This window comes from Punica granatum, chromosome 1, assembly GCF_007655135.1.
Source record: "Punica granatum isolate Tunisia-2019 chromosome 1, ASM765513v2, whole genome shotgun sequence".
NCBI classification, from domain to species: Eukaryota; Viridiplantae; Streptophyta; class Magnoliopsida; order Myrtales; family Lythraceae; genus Punica; species Punica granatum.
Window position 1 is genome coordinate 11,668,099 of NC_045127.1, and position 18,667 is coordinate 11,686,765.

The 18,667-nt window shown below is 37.4% G+C and overlaps 4 protein-coding genes across 5 annotated transcripts; 1 reads left to right on the forward strand and 3 right to left on the reverse strand.

Moving 5' to 3' along the window:
• Positions 1-285: 285 nt before the first annotated feature.
• On the forward strand, positions 286-4,935 carry LOC116203321 (oligopeptide transporter 1-like). Its single transcript, XM_031535016.1, has 7 exons — positions 286-325; positions 505-947; positions 1,126-1,223; positions 1,364-1,936; positions 2,085-2,352; positions 3,810-3,992; positions 4,315-4,935. Exons 1-7 carry the CDS (start codon positions 286-288, stop codon positions 4,933-4,935), a joined length of 2,226 nt encoding a protein of 741 aa, XP_031390876.1.
• A 1,142-nt stretch (positions 4,936-6,077) lies between these two features.
• Positions 6,078-7,006, reverse strand: LOC116195168 (major strawberry allergen Fra a 1.07-like). Its single transcript, XM_031524155.1, has 2 exons — positions 6,722-7,006; positions 6,078-6,461 (listed from the first exon to the last, which is right to left on the reverse strand). Exons 1-2 carry the CDS (start codon positions 6,903-6,905, stop codon positions 6,163-6,165), a joined length of 483 nt encoding a protein of 160 aa, XP_031380015.1. The 5' UTR covers positions 6,906-7,006; the 3' UTR covers positions 6,078-6,162.
• Positions 7,007-7,789: 783 nt separating this feature from the next.
• LOC116192905 (major strawberry allergen Fra a 1.06-like) lies at positions 7,790-8,809 on the reverse strand. The gene is made up of 2 exons (XM_031521607.1): positions 8,489-8,809; positions 7,790-8,331 (listed from the first exon to the last, which is right to left on the reverse strand). The coding sequence occupies exons 1-2, from the start codon at positions 8,670-8,672 to the stop codon at positions 8,039-8,041; spliced, it is 477 nt and encodes a 158-aa protein (XP_031377467.1). The 5' UTR covers positions 8,673-8,809; the 3' UTR covers positions 7,790-8,038.
• A 7,009-nt stretch (positions 8,810-15,818) lies between these two features.
• On the reverse strand, positions 15,819-16,853 carry LOC116192304 (major allergen Pru ar 1-like). Of its 2 annotated transcripts, none has more exons than XM_031520821.1 (2): positions 16,529-16,853; positions 15,819-16,293 (listed from the first exon to the last, which is right to left on the reverse strand). In XM_031520821.1, exons 1-2 carry the CDS (start codon positions 16,746-16,748, stop codon positions 15,995-15,997), a joined length of 519 nt encoding a protein of 172 aa, XP_031376681.1. In that variant the 5' UTR covers positions 16,749-16,853; the 3' UTR covers positions 15,819-15,994. The 2 variants fall into 2 exon arrangements, with proteins under 2 accessions (XP_031376681.1, XP_031376682.1); XM_031520822.1 differs by having other exon boundaries at positions 16,568-16,843.
• Positions 16,854-18,667: the final 1,814 nt, after the last annotated feature.

Consider the following 18,667-nt stretch of genomic DNA (forward strand, 5'->3'; position numbering starts at 1 on the left):
CTTTTTTTGGGGTAAATGGTAATGAGATGATTTTATCCATGTATATATTTAGCAATTTATTTCCACCCTGTCTTTCCTAGCTAATTTTCTTGGGACTGGTTCATTACATATATAAGGGAAGTACTATTTTGAGAGCTTTTAATTTTAATTTGCTACTAACGATTCGGATATAAATTCCCTATCTCTCTCTCTCTTCAAAAAAACAAAAAAACAAAACAAAAAGCTCTCTCTGATCTCTTTCGTCATCTTTAATTTTCTTGATTTTAGAAGACGAACCAGAGGAAGATGGCGGATCACTCTCCTCAGTCCTCTAGTGAAGTTCATGGTAATTAAGATCATTCCTTTTCGTTTGGTGTATGTATATGTTATATATATACCTGATCATCCCTCAGAACTGAAATGCGTACATATGATGTTTTTGTCAAATTATTTCAGTAATTTGTATTAATACAGACATATGAAGGTGTTCTCCGCTTATTTGCTTCGGTTTTCATGTCTACACAGGGGATGAAGAGAATGACAGCCCAATCGAGGAAGTGAGGCTGACGGTGCCTACGACTGACGACCCCACCCAGCCCGTCCTGACTTTCAGGACATTGATCCTCGGTCTCACCTCATGCATAGTCCTGGCCTTCGTGAACCAGTTCTTCATCTACCGTCAGAACCCACTCTACATCTCCCCGGTCTCGTTCCAAATTGTGGCCCTACCTTTGGGGATGCTCATGGCAATGACCCTTCCCTCAAAGCCCATCAAGGTCCCGCTCACGGATTGGTCCTTCTCGATGAACCCCGGTCCATTCAACCTCAAGGAGCACGTGCTCATAAGTATGTTTGCAGCCTCCGGAGCCAACAATGTCGGCGCTGTCCACATCATCACTTCCGCCTTGGCTTACTACCATTGGACCATCCACCCCTTGGCAGCCTTCTTGCTGGCTCAGACAACTCAGGTTTATCCCCAAATATGAAAAACATTTCCATGTGTTTATTATCTCATTACATTGTCTACAGTTGAATATATTTACAGCGTCCCAACTACTAATTTATTTTTGTTTATTTTGGGAAATTTAATGAAATTCATATTATTTATATATATATATATATATATATATCTGGACATATATATAGCTGCTGGGATACGGATGGGCTGGTCTGTTTAGGAAGTACCTGGTGGACTCCCCATACATGTGGTGGCCTTCAAGCCTTGCTCAAGTCTCTTTCTTCAGGTGCGTGCTTGATTAATATTTGAAGTAATTAAATTCATTGTCCCTCAATTTTCCTAAAAACTATGTATATTTGAAATTTCTCGATAAAGCAAGTTATGCGTCTATCTAAAATGATAGGTTTTATATGCGCAAAATTGCAGGGCATTGCACGAAAAGGAAAAGAGACACAGGCGAGGCCTCACAAGGCTGCAGTTCTTCCTCATGGCATTTGTCTCTAGCTTCGTTTACTACATCGTCCCGGGATACCTGTTCCCATCAGTATCGACCGTCTCCTTGTTGTGCCTCATATGGAAGGACTCGATCACACTCCAACAGATTGGGTCAGGCCTACACGGGCTTGGTTTAGGCTCCTTGGCATTTGACTGGGCCACGATCTCCATGATGGGGAGCCCACTGACTTCTCCGGCCTTTGCCATCTTCAATGTGCTCGTCGGGTTCTTCCTTGTGGTTTATGTTGCCGTCCCGCTTCTGTATTATAACAACGTGTATGATGCTAGGAGGTTCCCGATGATTTCCGCCCACGCGTTTGACTCTGAAGGGCAGACCTACAACATTTCTCGAATCCTCAATCGCGAGAACTTTGAAATCAATTGGGCTGCATATGATGGCTACAGCAAGTTGTATCTTAGTGTCACTTTTGCGTTCAACAGCATTGGACTTGGCTTCGCCGCATTGACTGCAACTCTTTCCCACGTTGCCCTCTTCCATGGACAGTAAGCTCCCCATCCCTTTCTCTTCAAACTCCTAATAGGTGACTACCGCTGATCAAAGGTGTATCTGAAAACCGTGACCAGCTATGATCTCTTATTTTTCGGGATAAGCCATCACCGATTATCTTAATTAGAAATGTTTTGGTAACAGGAGCATTTGGAAAATGTGGAAAAGCACGGGTGAGACATTGAAAAACCAGCTCGGGGACGTGCACACGAGGCTGATGAAGAAGAACTACGATGAGGTCCCGCAATGGTGGTTCCTCATTATCTTGGTTTCAATGGTGGCCCTCTCTCTTTTGGCCTGTGAAGGTTTTGACAAGCAGCTCCAGCTCCCATGGTGGGGAGTCTTCCTTGCTTGCGGGGTCGCTTTGGTCTTCACGTTGCCTATTGGAATAATCGTAGCAACAACCGGCTCGGTACTTAAAAGTTCTATCCAGTAGCGGAACTAGGACCCGATAATTGGGTACAAAAGTCTCCTACTATGAGTTCACGACGTAAATATTTTACTTTTAAAACAATATAAAATTTCGTATTAACATATAAAAGTAGCATAAATCAAAATGGTAAATGAATATTTTGAAATGCCATTGAAACCGAAAAATAATTTAAACATTTAAAAACTGCTTCGTGGGATTTTACATTATGAGATATTTGTCTATACCTCATCATCAGTATTATCAAATAGAATTTTGCTAAAACAAGAAATTAACAATTATTCATTTACAAATTACTCATTTGAGTTAGTAATCCATTCTTCAAATTCCTTTGAAAATTCCTCATATTGTAATTGCATATATTGACAGGTACATGGAGAAAAGGCTTAAATATCATTCGATTTAAAACGGTATTCGATTTAGTGTCTATTAGACAAGTAAAATTCTTTGATGGAAGGAATGAAACCAAATTGAAATGCGAAACGATAATACTTAAGAATAACTTAAGAAATCTATACCATAATGTAGAGAGTGGCCTCCCCTTGGTCTCACTTTTTATTTTTTAAAAAAATTCAATAAATCGAAATACTTGATTCGTTTTATTAAAATTAAAATTAGATGAATATTACATCAAAAAAGAGAAATTTGAATATGCAAACCTCTAGTGTGTGTGTATACTATATTTAAGTTTAAGAAGAGTTCCATACGCAAGTTTTTTCTTTCTTTTTTCTTTCTTCTTATTTTAACTTTTCCGGTAAAAGAGATTGAGAGAAAATGTTGAAAGAGATTTAATAAAAAAAAAAAAGAGTCGAAGTTTCATGAGTGAATTGAGGTATAATTTTCGTATCGGGCCCCCATATTATATTGCTTTTCTCTTCCACATGACAGAGAGCGTGAGAGAAAAAAATGGGATCGAATTTATATTTTGTACCATAGTTATTTGAAAATTTTGAAAAATTAAGAAAAGAACTGCAGTGCAATTTCTAATAGTTTCTTGGTAAAAATCGAGGGGGACTCCAAGCAACCTAGATCAGCCCGTGGTTCTACTTATTATCTCATAATTCGATTTCACGGCAAGAATGGGGAACAAAACCGAATTTAGGGTGTGTTTGTTTTCGCAATAAAGTTTAACTCAACTCAACTCAATTCCACTTATCTTCAATTCAACATCACAATCATTATTTTTTTTTTATTTTTTAAATATTTTTAACTATTCAATTCAATTTTTAATATTAAATTCTATCAATTATTCATTACTTTTTCACAATTCAACAACACAATCATTACTTAATCATTATTTTCTCTCAATTATTTATTACTTTTTCATACTTTTTCTCATAATTCAACCATACAATCATTACAAATCAATTAAAATCAAAACTCAACTCAACTCAACTCTCAATCCAAACACACTCAGTAACTCGTGATGTCGTGTGCAGGCACCGGGGCTGAATATTATTACGCAGTTGGTGATAGGTTACCTCTATCCCGGGAAACCTATTGCAAACGTCACTTTCAGGAATTACGGGTTTGTCAGCACGCTCCAAGCACTGTGGATTACCGGTGACTTCAAGCTGGGCCATTACATGAAGATCCCTCCTAAATCGATGTTCATCGCCCAAGTAAAGCTGCCTCACTTTTTTATTTTTATTTTTATTTTGTTTTTACAACATAGATTTGGAGTCATGCTGAACTGTCCGTTCGACAAGTCGCGCTAACAACCATTCGCTCTTTGCACATTACACCAAACGAGCTAGGACAATCCCAATTCTCCCCAAAACTAGTATGAGGTCAATATGTTTCCATTTTTAACTACATTAAGGGTCGGACATGTTTCAGCGGATGGTTCGACGGTGCTGATCTGATATGATGTTGATTTGTAAAACTTCATTCAGAAAATCACGACGACAGTAACCAACATTATTAATTGGTATCTTTCTGCAGTTGGTTGGAACAATGGTCGCCTCAACCATATATTTCAGCATCGCATGGTGGCTCCTAACCACAGTCGAGCACATCTGTGACCCGTCGCTATTGCCCTCTGGGAGTCCATGGACCTGTCCCATGGACGATGTGTTCTTTAACGAGTCCATTATATGGGGTGTTGTGGGTCCATTGCGCATGTTTACCAAGCTTGGAAACTACCCTGAGATGAACTGGTTCTTCCTGATCGGGCTCCTTGCCCCAGTGCCTGTTTGGGCCCTCACCAAGACATTCCCGGAAAAGAAGTGGTTCGCCTACATCAACATGCCCGTCATCCTTGCAGCTGCCGAAGCACTACCACCAGTAAGATCAGTGAATTACATCAGTTGGGGAGCGGTAGGGCTCTTCTTCAATTTTTATGTCTATAAGAAACATAAAGGATGGTGGGCAAGGTACAACTATGTTCTATCGGCCGGTTTAGATGCTGGGATGGCCCTCCTCGCTGTGTTACTTTACGTCACCATCCAATACAAGGGCACCTTCGGCCCTGAGTGGTGGGGCCTTGAGGCCGATGACCATTGTCCGTTGGCCTCATGTCCCACTGCTCTAGGGGCCAAGGTCGAAGGGTGTCCTGTACTATGATACATTTGTCTTCTGCACAAAGGCGTGGAAGTAAACATGAGTAATCTAGATATAATTCAACATGACTGTCATTTCACCATTTTCTTCTGCAAATGAATGAGTTGATTTGGGCCTTTTGAAAGCCAAGTCCAAGCCCGAAAAGGAAACCTGAGGCCTGACAGCCTTCAAAGAGAAAACGGGCTGGTGATCAATTTTTTTTAATCATTATTTATAAGGAAATGTCATGGACTTGATACACTGAAACAAAAAATTCTAATAATTAACAAAGGAGTAGGGATAGTACACCATCAATGTTTTCAAACCTAGCTCGGCCCGGTCAACCCAAATGGCCCCTTTCATCACGTTCGGACCGGTTTTTTTAGAAGAAAAATCTTTCCTTTCCTATTTTGCTAGATTAATAGGATATATATAATCTTCCTTTTTCATATTAGGATATATATAAAATTCTAGATATATTAAAAAATAACGCATATTTGGATACCGATTCTTAACTTTATTTGTTGTTTGTCATATAGTTTTTATAATTTATGTACCAATACTCACGTAAATTATATTTTTAATTTAAAATGCAAATCGCAATGGATAACTTTATTAAGGACTCTAAATTTTAAATTCAACAATTCTAGAGTTCCTTATAATTTATTAAAATTAAAAATATAGTCAAATCAGTTGTTGAATCGATTGACCCATGACCTGGTGAAGAGTCCGGTTCGATGCCTGGGTCGGGATTGAAAACATTGCCTACCATGCAAGTATCAAATCTGGAACATCTTAGTTATCAAACGACGGGTTGCGCCAATGCCCTACATTTTGTTGTGGTCTAGTGATCACATTGAAGCCACTTAACAAACCAGCCCCCATTATGCTTTTCAGTAAACTCAATCAGTCCTGAAACTTGCAGGAAATTACGATTTCATCCCCATTGAGTTTTAGTAAGTTCAATTTAGCCCTCATGAATTGCATTGAGGACGATGCACCTCGAACTTTCAGTTGGATTTTCTGACTTGAATTATCAAGCAGACTTCCATACAATTTTGGTCCTCATTGTATTTGGGAAGATCAATTTTGCCCCAAAGTTTCACTATTGCACACAGTTAATGTTTAATGCACAAGAATTACGTACCTTAATTGCTTGCTAGAAGTACTCTACTTAAAATAATCCCTTCTTTATTTAAGCTTGTAACAATCAATATTATATAATTTGCATTTCACAGCGGAAAATTAATATTAAGCATAAGCATGAAGGTTCTCCAAGAGATAGGCCTCCACGACTTTGTAGATGGCAAAGGCCTTTTCTTTCCCGGCTTTAATTTCTTCTTCGTCGACTTGGAATTCGGCCTTGGTGTTGTACTTGCTGGTCATCTTGCAGATGGAACCTCCACCGGTGGCAGCTTCGAACTTGACCTCATAATCAATCGAATCAAGCTTGTCGCCCAGTGCATCGCCCTCGATCATGGCGTATCTGCATAGGAAGTTTTCCTTGTCGAGCTCATCGATTCTGTGCTTCAAATACTTGAAATGGCTCGCTGCAGCATGATTGAAAGTTGCAGAATCAATTGAATTGAAGACAAATAAATCAAGTCAGAAAAATAGCGTCACGATTCCCATTAGTTCTCGACCTTGAAATTACTAAGCCAGTCATCCATATTCAAACATGATGATATGACTAAGTAAATATTCTGAGTGAGGTGTTCGCCAGATTTTTATTTCTTTGATTTGATCATCGGAATCTTGTTAATGCACCAAAGAGATCTGTTATAAATTTTGAGATTAAAAGTCGATGTACCTTCGGTGAAGTTGACCCGCTCGATGCTTCCGGCTCCTCCATCTCCCTCGACAAGTTCAACACTCTTGATGAACTGGGGCAGAAGCCTAGGGATCAAGTCACTCGACTCCACGATCAGGGCCCTGAACATGCGGGCGGGAGAGATTGGGCACGGGAACTCCTGGGTAAAGCTCGTGACGCCCATCCCGTGATCAAAGCCACAGAAAGGAAAAGAAATTTTTATTTGGTGCAATGAATAGAACACCCTCTTGTATGCTGTTTATAAAGAGAGGAGTCATTGCAAGAATTTGAGAAGAAATTTATAACGATGTTGTTCAAAGTTCAAACGTTTCACATATACATGGGCGGCTGGCTTATTATTTGGTTGATATTCCACTATCCTTTCTTTTGGGCTGAAATTGCTAGGAAACTAAGGTGTGCTTCTTTGAACTTAAAAGTCATGTTGAATGTTGACCGATTTATCGGATTTTATTCCGCATGACTAAAGCATACGAGAACTGTAGACCCCAAAATGCAACATAGCGGGAAAGGCTTCTCTGTAGTTATGGTTCATGTCCAGCCAGTGCAGTTATCATATTGATAACGTAAGAAACACTTCTCTCGACTTTTCGATTGAGACCGATGATGGTCTACTAACAATAGTTCATCTGTCCACACGATATCTGGTATGGAGTACACGAACAAACGATGAACTGGCCACTTTAAAAGAGTTTTTACAGGGTCTGCTCTGTTTCTTTTCCTTGATTTGGTCCCTTTTTGATTTAAATGTTGCTTTAAAATCTCCAACAAGCTGATACAGACATGTCCTCAGCAAACCAGGAATCAATCCTGGCCCCCTGGGATTCCGTTAATTGGTGAAATGCGACAATCAAGTATAGAGGATAATTGATAAGGCCAGTTAGTAAGGAGAAATCACGGGAGAAACTGTCAGAAAATCTGTCTTAATAGCAGCGCAGTCGAGTGCTTTAAGATGCTCCTGTCAGGATCGATACACCGATTACAAATAATGAAAATTGTCCATTTGCCCTTATTTTCAGTGTTTCTTGTTATAGATATACTCATCAAGTATGAGGTAAAGTACTGAAAATTAACTTGAATTTACAAATCTTAACAGCAATCCCAGTATATATTTCTCACACCAAAACACACTCTTTGAAACTTATTACAACACTTATATGCCCTTTGGCCCTCACGAGCAACTCACTTATGCATCTCATTAACAAGTACACAAATCCGAAAGGAAAGGTGCAGACAAACTTTTTAAGGCTCGATTTTAACTTCTCAGCGCAATCTGATTGAACGATTGATTAGCTTAGTCTACGCATCGGGGTTGGCAAGGAGGTATGTCTCCACGGCCTTGAACATGGCAGAGGCCTTCTCTTTGCCAGCCTTGATCTGATCCTCCGTGATGGTGACCTCCCCGACTGTGTAGTACTTGCTCGTGTTCTTGCAGACTGATCCCCCATCGGAGGACGCCTCGATCTTGACCTCGTAGGAGATCTTCTCGATTTTGTCCGAAAGGGCATCACCCTCAATGATGGAGTAGCTGTAGGTGAGGCTCTCCTTGTCGATCGAGTCCACCTTGTGCTTCACTGATTTGTACTGGCTCCCTATTGGCAAAAACAGAAACACTATCAGCGATCTCGGATATTATATGTAAGTTCATAAAAACAAGATGCAAGACAGATTAATCATAGCCAGGAACTATGAATGGATGTATTATATATAGATATATATATAACTTATATAGATGTATAGGATATATACCTTCGCCAAAGGTGATGAGCTTGATGGTGCCGGCTCCACCATCACCTTCAAGGACCTCGACACTCTTGATGGCCTGGGGGAGGATCTTAGGGATGACGGTGTCGGCGTCGAGCACGAAGGCCTTGAACATCCTGGCCGGTGGGATTTTCGAGCTTATCTCCATCTCGTATGTGATCACTCCCATTTTTTTCGAACCCGGAAAAAGAGCAAGATGAGGGGGAAGAACAAGATAAAGACCAATTTAGGATTTAGAGGATGTAGGCTTCTATGGGGGTGAGGAGTGAGTGGAGAAGTGAGCTGGGCATATATAGTTGAGCGAGCTGGGTTATTTTGCTTTTAACCCCTTTATATTAATCTGTCCGAAAGTATTATACATATCTATCTATCTATCTATCTAAGAAACCAAAGCTGGTCCCATATGAGAAAAGAATCGTAGAGGAGTGACATATATTCTTGCCTAAAAATGAGGAAGTTTCGAATTTAATTATCGTTAATTGATTATACCTTTTATTTAGAGTTATTATTATTATTATTTACTAAATAGGATTTATTTTTTTATATTAGGCCTACTCGCCTCCTAATTTGTAATAGGAGAGAAAAAAATGGTCATTATCTTATACAGAGAATATGTCAAGTCGCGACGGGCCCTGGTTAACATTGATTATTGTGCTATTCCGAATGTGATTGATAACTACTATAACACGCCAAGTGCTTGGAAACATATAAAAGTAGTAAAAGAAAGGAAAAAAATGGCAAAAATCCCATTGTTATTTGGATTGGGATAAATGACACTCTATTTTTTTTTTTGGATAATTAGCCATCTGTGATTTGTTCCGTTAGACATAGGAGATTACGGAGTTAATTTTTTTTATTTTAATCCTCCATCTTTAATTTTTTAATTATTTTAGTTATAAATATTTTTTTTATCACTCCTATCGTAAACTTTTCATTTTATTTCATTTTAATCCACCAAAAAAAAATCGAAAGGAAAAGGGGGTTGGGACAGCCAATCGGCAACCCCGACCCCTCCACCGAGGTCGCCGGTGCCCACAGAGGACGCCGGCAACCTCGGCGGAGGAGTCGGGGTCGCTGATTGGCAGCCCCGATCCCGATTCCCTTTCGATTTTCTTTGTTGGACTAAAATGAACAAAATATAAAGTTTATGATAGGAATGATAAAAGAAAAAGATTTATAATTAAAATGATTAAAAAGTTAAAGATTGTGGACTAAAATTAAAAAAAAATAACGTTGTAATCCTATTTGTCTGATGGAGCAAATCACAGGGGATTAATTATCCCAAATAAAAGAGCATTGTGTGATTTATCTTAACCCCAAATCATAAGATAGTTTTTGTCTTTATCCCTAAAAGAAATAACAGAGATGGATTTAAGGGAGCGCGGGGGCCAGGATATGAAAAGAAATTATTGGATATTGTCAACCTATGTACATTACAATTTACAAGTCTTTCCTTTCACGTAGGATTGTGCGGAAAGCCATACAACTAGGTCGAACCAACCGATCATTATACCCATAAGTTGATATTGTCTCATGCTGGATTTTTCCGGTGCGAGTAAATTCGAGCTCAGACCTAGTCTTTTAACACACAGACCGAACTTGAAAGGAGAGGTCAAAAATTTGGATTCACTAGAACTTATATTTTGTGAAATTTCGAGATGTTTTCCGTTTATTAGTTGAGATTAATTTTAGCTTAAATATCGACTTCATTATAAGTATGAGGTGTTTCTTATGAGATTTTTTTTTTCCTTAGGAGATAATGACACAGATCAAGTCATTTTGCCGATAATTAATGTATATATTTGGTGTCCTGGGGCGAGGCAGAGTTTGTGACCTGATGTATATCCGTATGAAGTGATTTTCTTTTAACTCTGGTTAATTCAGTTTGAGTCGGATCTATTAAGAGTAAAGCTCTCTGTAGGTGGGTTTTCTTTTAACTCTGGTTAATTCAGTTTGAGTCGGACCTATTAAGAGTAAAGCTCTCTGTAGGTGGGTTTTCTTTATTAACAAAAAAGAACTCAAAGATTTACTTAAGGGAAACAAGTGCGGATCACTTGAATCATGTTCTACCTCTTTTTACATTAAAAGACTAATAAAGAAAAAGAAAAAGGAAACACACCTTTAATGAATTATTTGTGTACCTAATTAATCTAATATTAATAATTGCATCCCTTCCACGTATTGTCCTTAGTATCTCCAAATATTAATAGTGTGATCAAAACTGATATTTGAAATACATGTGTTTTGGGAAAAATAATTCAGTATGCATACAACTAATATTTTATGTAATCGTGATCCTAATATTTTTCGATTACAAAGAAAGTCCGTAAATTTAATACAATAAAGTAAAAATTTTAATATGAATAACTAATATTGTATGTAATCATGATCCTAACTTTATTGGCAAATCAGTTTCATATCCGTCCGATATACCTACCAATCACCCTTTGGCAAACGACTTTTACCACGATTAAATTCCGAGAATATTCAAAATTGATTTGTACTAATAATATATCATATGGCTGCTCCCAGTAGTCAACTTTGGCTGACGATGGATGTCATGATTTAATTAAATTATTATTTCCAATCGTTTTCATATTCTGAAAAATCCCCACCGACATAATTGACGCTTATTAACTGAAATTTCTTTTCTGACATATATATAACTATGAAATATCTATTTTTTATTTTCCCACCATCTGTGATGGAGTTTGGTGCGATTAATTTATGGTATCACGATTGATACCGAAAGACTACTTTACTACTTCAGAAAGAAGAAAATTAAGCACTAATAAAGCAGGCATATTGAGTCGTTATTATCAACTTGTTGCTAATATATGCCATAAATAAATCGATTTTTCAATTTCCTTGAGAAAACATCCTTCATTTGTTTCACTTTCCAATCTCTGTTAAAACAAAATTCAATTTTCTTGATTCATTTTCCGTTTAATATACATAGAAATAAGACGCTCCGCTAGTGTAGATAAGGATTTTCATGTTTTATTACTAACAGGATTACGCATCAAAAAGGGCATTTTTGTTGGAGCAACTATTTCTATCGTGATCAAACTGATGATGTGCGGGTTCAAGATTTGAAAGATGGATCAAATCGAGATTCTATATAAAATATAAAAAGATATTTTCCGGATCTGGCTTAACTCGCATATTTTTTGTTTTTAAAAGGGCATCGTTTGGAAGAAAATGGCAGTTATTGCTCTTACAAGTCCATCGTAGAGTTGGCGCAAAAAGAAAGCCCATCGTAGAGAAATATCTTAAATTATATTAGCTCATAGTGATATAATGAGAAAAAAATTGATAAAATTATTATAATTAAAAATAATTATAAAAATTAATTAAGCGATTAATACTTATATTCTTATTTAAAATAATTTAATTAATATTTTTCACGCCTTACGGTGAGATAAGAATATTTAAGAATTATTTCCATTGTATCTATCTGATATGGGATGTGGCATCATCATAGCCTTTTGAGAGACTAGAGTGCTGAGCATATGGCTAGGACGCTGCGTTTCTTGTGACAACTAGATTTTGACCCCACTACTAAAAGTTTATCAATTATAGATGAAAATTTTTCCTCAATAAATCGTAGAGATTCCATCTAAAAAAATTATCGGTGACATATCGACGATGAATCTTTCGATGGAAAATCGAGGGAAAATTTTCCACGATAATACTGAGGCATTTTGCATATTATCAAGGAAATTTTCCTTGATAAATCCCTCGATATTTGGTTACTGACGGAGTTCCAGCAAATTATTGAAAAAAAGTTTCCCACAATAAAAGTGTCCTTTATTTTTTATTTATTCCAAGGCTTTAGAGAGGGATTTTTCCTCGGTACTGGTAACCGTATGTTGCTGACGGAATTCCGGCAAAATGTGCCCTCGGTAATAGCCCTTATTTAGTCATGCTCGTGCAACGCACGTAAATCATGATTAACTTGAGTGATTAAAATGGAAACTAATTCCTCTAAGAAGCTTCCATATCCGGCGCTACATGGTACTATTTTATTTTGTTTTATTTTTGTTATATGTTAACTTCAAAGAAAATTATAATTATTTTTTCATTATTTTTGAATATATACAAATTTTTTCACAGGAATAAAAAGGGAATTTTTCAGTTAAATTTAATAAATTAATTAATAATTAAGAGAAAAATTGAATAGAAGAGAAAGAAGAATGAGCGTGCGGCCAGTTGAGCAAGAACGTGGAGAGAGAGGACAGAGAGGATAGAGAGGGAGAAAAAGAAACAGGAAAATAGGGAAATGGGTAGTTCTAAAAAGTCAAAGTTATTATTTTATCCTCAATTTAATGGATATAAATTAATTCAATTACTTTTTAAAAGGTATTATGGGGAAAGAAAATTAGATAAACTTTCTTCCTTCTCCCATATAATAGTAATAGAAGATAACGGTGTGAGCTCAACACCCATGAGATGGAGTTCCACCCAAAAAAGAATTCTTTTTTTTTTCTTTTTTAGAGAAAACATTCAATTTAATTCTCGAACGATCATATTATAATCCACTCTGATACTATATTGAATTTTCATTAGATTTATGCGGATCTAGTCACATATCCACTTAAAAACTCAATATGTTAAATGTTGTACCCAAATCACAAATAAATCCATTATATTACTCTAATTTTTTGCACGTGGGATTCTTACTTTCAAGATCACACATTATAGGCTTCCAGATTGACTGAGAGGTGGGCTTCAATGGCCTTGAACATTACCACAGCCTTCTCTTTCCTGGCCTTGATATGCTCCTCCTTGATTTCGATACCCTCCTTTGTGTAGTACTTGCTGGTGCTCTTGCAGACGCATCTACCACCGAGCCCCACCTCGAACTTGAGCTCATTCGAGATCTTCTCGAGTGCACCCATCAAGGCATCCCCCTCAACGATCATGTAGTTGCACGTGATCTTCTCCTTGTCCAGCTCATCAACCCGGTGCTTCATTGACTTTTTTTTTTTTCCTTGCTGAGCCGTGGTGTCTGAGCTTCAGTCAACAAATCCTCGGGTTCTATGAACCCCGGCGACGCAACGAGTCGGTAATCATGCCAAATGCACTTCGGTGGCTCCAGGGAATTTCGAACCCGAGATCAAGTGGTTACTTAAACTCTTCCTTAACTACAAGGTCAAATCCCTTGAAATTAGTACTTCACTGACTTGACCAAGCTGGCTGCAAGACAAGAAGGAATAATTGATCAACCGGGTTGTCCTAATAAATTATGCTCATGTTATGAAAAGTGCAGTTGCACCAAATTTTTAACATTTTATTTTTTTCGGTGTGTACCCTGTTATTCGGAAATCCAACGGGCCCCAAATAATCCGGTCTTAACCGAATCGGCCCACTAAGAGAGTAAAGAGAAGAGAATTTGTCTTTTAAAGGTGTCTCTTGAAAAAAATGGGGTGATAATGAGTTTTACAGTTCACTAATTAATTCTATCGTCGAGAAAATTTTAAATGAACCTATTTGATAGACGATATGATCAGAAAGAATCTTTAGAATTGTTTCAATTAAGAACAACTAGTATTCAAGCCAGCGCGCTGCATGGGCCCTTGGATTTTGTTTTGGTCGTTTTTTTCGTAAATAAATAATTGAATTTTTTTAACTATAATACATGTTGCTTATGGTTTACATGTATTATTATGTATTAACTAATGTAATCTTGATTTGGAGTATATATTAGTAGTTGCTTCTTCTTTTTTGGGACAATGGAATGTACTTTTTAATATGAACAATTAATATGACAATGAAATCTGAAATATACTATATAAAAATAGAATGTAATATTTTCATATGTACCATTTCATTTATTGAGATACGAAATATAGGGTCATCTTGCATTTAGTAGTAGCAGGAGTTACATTTTTGCAATCCGGAGTCTAAAAAGTTCAATGTCCATAACATCTATTAGACATTCCAATGCTCATTTCCAATAGTAGGCCACTTGAATGTCAATGGCAGATTGTCGATCAAATATTGTGGCAATATGGCCCTTCTATTGGAAAGACAAAGATTGAGAGCATCTATGTTGTCGCCGAACTTAAGCATCTGAGTGAATTATTGATAGGATCTTTGATCGTCGATAACAAGTAATGCGATCGAGTAGTGATATAGACATTGTAGGAATTTCATTGATGGCGCTCTCCTTAGGTAGAGAATTCCTTCGATGCTTTTCATCCAACGAAAGAATAGATGTGTTCCATAAAGCAACATAGCGGATATGTTACCCTTGTTTGCTATCTGTTTCAAGAACCTTATTCCGGAGTGATCCAACATAGGGAGCCGAGGCATTAGGTCGTATAGGTTGAGTTGCCTCAAATTTGCGAGGTCATCCGACATTATCCAGAACATTGTAGAGCTGTCAAATAAAGAATTTTAAAATTTAAATAAAATTTTTAATAACCTGAAACATTGTCATACTTCTTTCACACTCCAAAGTGCAAGTTATCAATTTTCATATAGCGAAGAGAGTGGCTCAACTGAAATTAATCTTCTCCATGTTCTTGGAATCACCAGAGACAAAAATAGAAGCAAGTCCAGGAGCTTTTCGACCGAAGCAATAGGCAACTGCTTTTTGACCGAAGCAATAAGCAAGTTGATGTCGTACTAAATTAATATCAAATCAATAGTTTGTGCAGTTTTAAGTCAAGAAAAAATATTCGTGCTAGAATTGATAAATTGTGAAAAAATTATATTTTTTTACGTAATTAACCCGATTTTATATGAATAATATTAATGTCTGTTTTATCTTGACCCAGAAATTTTGTCTTTAAAAATGCCTCCCAGAAGAAATGATTTGTTATTGCTCTTAAAGATGACCCTCCTGTCCCTCCAATGTGGGAGGTCCTCATCATAAACATCTATGGCGATGGTTAGATCTCATCGCACGTGAAACTTGGTATTTGGAAGTCCAATGGGTTACCCACTAATCCAATCAAGCAAGATCGGCACACTAAGGGTTACAGTTTTCTTAACATGAATTTTCTCACTTTACAAGATTCGAACCCGAGACCTTATATAAGGAGAACAATCGGCGAACCATTTGAACCAACCATCGTTGGTCTTAAGACTTTAATTTGTATTTCAAACAATCTTAGCAGTGTTAGTGCATTATATCAAGCGAAAAAAATTTCATAAAAATATGTGAGGCCTAAACCATCAATAATTAATATGTATCGATGCAAAAGCTGGTATCCCTTAAACCTTGCTCAGTAAGTAAAATTCATAAGGTGAGGAGCGAATGTTCAATAGATGATAAAATGCTGACATAATTTATTGGGCACAAGTATAAGCTTTCCACAGTACTGTATATATGTATATATATTGCAGTATTTGCAAGTGCAACACCAACTCACGTTTCAAGAGCAAACAGAAAATCGAACATCGCTTATTGACATAATAAACCCGAAAATACAGTACTCCAAATAAATGATACGATGGGAAATCGGTAACCGAGGAGAATAATTAGTTATAGGAGTCTGGATTGGCCAAGAGGTGGGCTTCGATGGCCTTGAACATTACCATGGCTTTCTCTTTCCCGGCCTTGATCTGCTCCTCCTTTATCTCAATACTCTCCTTCGTATAGTACTTGCTGGTGTTCTTGCAGACACATCCGCCGTCGGGCCCCACCTCGAATTCGAGCTCATTCGTGATCTTCTCGAGCGCACCCATCAAGGCATCCCCCTCAATGATCGTGTAGCTGTACCTCAGCTTCTCCTTGTCCAGCTCGTCTACCCGGTGCTTCACTGAGTTGAACGTGCTGGCTGCAAGACAATAACGAATAAGTTGATCAACCGGGCTGCTCATGTTGTGATCGGTGCAGTTGCACCAAATCCTTAATTTTCTCTCTCTTTTCTTCCTAATTAACAAATTGCGTAGACCATGAGACTAATAGGTAAAGTTTTTTATCATTTTTCTTTGTGGTGATTTTTGTGACTCGTTGGCTGTCAAGAAAGACCGAGATAAACTGAAAGCATAATGTAGAGAGACCGTGCTCACCATCACCGAAGTGTACCAATTTGATAGTCCCGGGCCCACCATCACCGAAGTGTACCAATTTGATAGTCCCGGGCCCACCATCGCCTTCAACAGTCTCGACGCTCTTGATAGCCTGCGGGAGGATGGTGGCGACAAGTTTGTCATCGAGGACAAAGGCTTTGAACATCCGGACCGGCGAGATCGAGGTGGAGACCTCCATAGAGTAGCTAACAACACCCATGACTTTTTTAGGATTGAAAATTCTCTTAATGGGAAGATTATATGAGTAATGTAATTCGAAGAAGAAACTATGGAAGAATGTTTTAATTTGTGGAGATGTGAGTAGAAAGAGGTGCCATTTATAGATTCACACACCCAAGCCCAAGGGGTACCTCTCACAGTGGGAAGTAGTTTCAATGCCCTCTAGTTCTTGTTTGGAAGTTTCCAAAGAACATAAAATAATTGTCATATTTCCGCACTATAGACAAGTTTTTGTCTTCTTTTTTTCATTTTCATGGTTAGGTAAGATTCTGATTGTACCCTGGTCTGTCAGCTTGGGGCAAGGCTACCGCCTTAAGTGCCTAAGTCAAATAAACCGAGTTATTGCGAAAGCATGGGGATTGGGTTCGGTTTATTGTTCCACCGAAATATAAAAGAAAAAGATTCTGATTACCTAGTCATATTCAATCATTTTTGTGTATACTAGAAAGGATTATATACTAGAAAAGGACTGCACATGGTTCGAGGATTAAACTCTTCAAACTACTTAGTTCGATGTCACAATAATCGTGAGCCTTTGAATCTACAAACTAAAAACAACAAAAAGGAAAAAACAAAAAACAAAAAAGAACTAGAGAGAAATTTGATTTGCGGGTCTGGTGAAAACGCTGAACAGAAGAGACAATTCTCTTTGCCTTGAATATCCTTCTAACCAGCTAATTAATTAATTAGATTACTAGGGAAAGAAGGACAAGAAAGGGGATCTCAAGCATAAGAAAAATAAAAATACTATTTGCATGTGATTAGAGTTTGAATTTGAGCATCATAGTAGTCAGAACTAAATGAATTTCTTTTTTGGTGGAAAGAACTAAATGAATTTTTTGGACAATGTAGTTTAATAAAGTATTTCATTATAAATTTAATCAAGTCTTCCATTATAAATTTTCCAATGTGGTGCCTTCGATTACAAGAAAGATCCATAAATTTACTGGAATAATATGAAACGGGAAATTAAATATTAGAAATAAAAAATTTTATTGACAAGAATTGAGCGTATGACCTCCAATTTATTCTTGATTGAGGCGAGTGTCACTGTAATAATTCCTTTTCTCTATTATGACAAGATGATTGATTTCTTCTTTAATTTTTTCAGTTACGAATGAGATCAGTGAGTAATTAAAGGGAATAGAACGAGACCTGTGAGTAATTAAAGGGAATAGAGAAAGGTAAAATAAAAGGATAAAAAAAAAATCTCCACTGGTGAAATGGACTAGGTCTCAGGGCAATGCCCCTTCAGGCAACCCCTTTTCTCATCATGATTTATTTTAATATACAAAACTCTGATTCCTAAATCCTAATCGATCTTGAATAGGACATTGACTTTAACAACTTCACATTATAGTACCATCAACAACTTCTCTTTTGATTTTTTTGCTTAGTAACAACGGTACTACTCCAGAGCAATGCAATAGTAGGTAAGGCATGGGTGCAGTACGTCGGGGTACCACAAAATTTGCCTAGCAAGAAGAGATATAATTCACTGAAAAGTTATGGGAGGATGAGATTCGCATTTGTGATATCTGCGAGGAAACATTCGCATGTTCTGATGCTCTATTTCCCCATGGTTAATGCCCTTTTCTTTAGGCTCGATCTTTCCTATTTGATGAGAAACTTGCTGGTCTATGATCCTGCTGGTGCACCCAAGTGTCCCAACATCACCGGAAGTCTCAAACTGGATTCTGTAGACGATTGAGTCAAGCCAAGCGAAATATGTATGTGTCGCCTTAACTCATTATGTAGCCATCACGAGAGCACCACATAGCACAAATTTACTCAATTTTCACCTTGTAGCACGGTTTTAGAATTTAGCACTACAAATCACAATTTCACTGTCAAATCTAATGTGCCATTTAATGGGCATTAGAAAAATTGACAAAAAGC

What these genes read in the sequence shown, in the direction of transcription:
- LOC116203321 (XM_031535016.1), top strand. Translation starts at nt 286, where the DNA reads ATGGCGGATCACTCTCCTCAGTCCTCTAGTGAAGTTCATG. An exon ending in GTCCTCTAGTGAAGTTCATG is followed by an intron (nt 326 to 504) that starts GTAATTAAGATC and finishes ATGTCTACACAG; the next exon opens with GGGATGAAGAGAATGACAGC. An exon ending in AATCGATGTTCATCGCCCAA is followed by an intron (nt 3,993 to 4,314) that starts GTAAAGCTGCCT and finishes ATCTTTCTGCAG; the next exon opens with TTGGTTGGAACAATGGTCGC.
- LOC116195168 (XM_031524155.1), bottom strand. Translation starts at nt 6,905, where the DNA reads ATGGGCGTCACGAGCTTTACCCAGGAGTTCCCGTGCCCAATCTCTCCC. An exon ending in GCGGGTCAACTTCACCGAAG is followed by an intron (nt 6,462 to 6,721) that starts GTACATCGACTT and finishes ATCATGCTGCAG; the next exon opens with CGAGCCATTTCAAGTATTTG.
- LOC116192905 (XM_031521607.1), bottom strand. Translation starts at nt 8,672, where the DNA reads ATGGGAGTGATCACATACGAGATGGAGATAAGCTCGAAAATCCCACCG. An exon ending in GCTCATCACCTTTGGCGAAG is followed by an intron (nt 8,332 to 8,488) that starts GTATATATCCTA and finishes TTTTGCCAATAG; the next exon opens with GGAGCCAGTACAAATCAGTG.
- LOC116192304 (XM_031520821.1), bottom strand. Translation starts at nt 16,748, where the DNA reads ATGGGTGTTGTTAGCTACTCTATGGAGGTCTCCACCTCGATCTCGCCG. An exon ending in ATTGGTACACTTCGGTGATG is followed by an intron (nt 16,294 to 16,528) that starts GTGAGCACGGTC and finishes ATTGTCTTGCAG; the next exon opens with CCAGCACGTTCAACTCAGTG.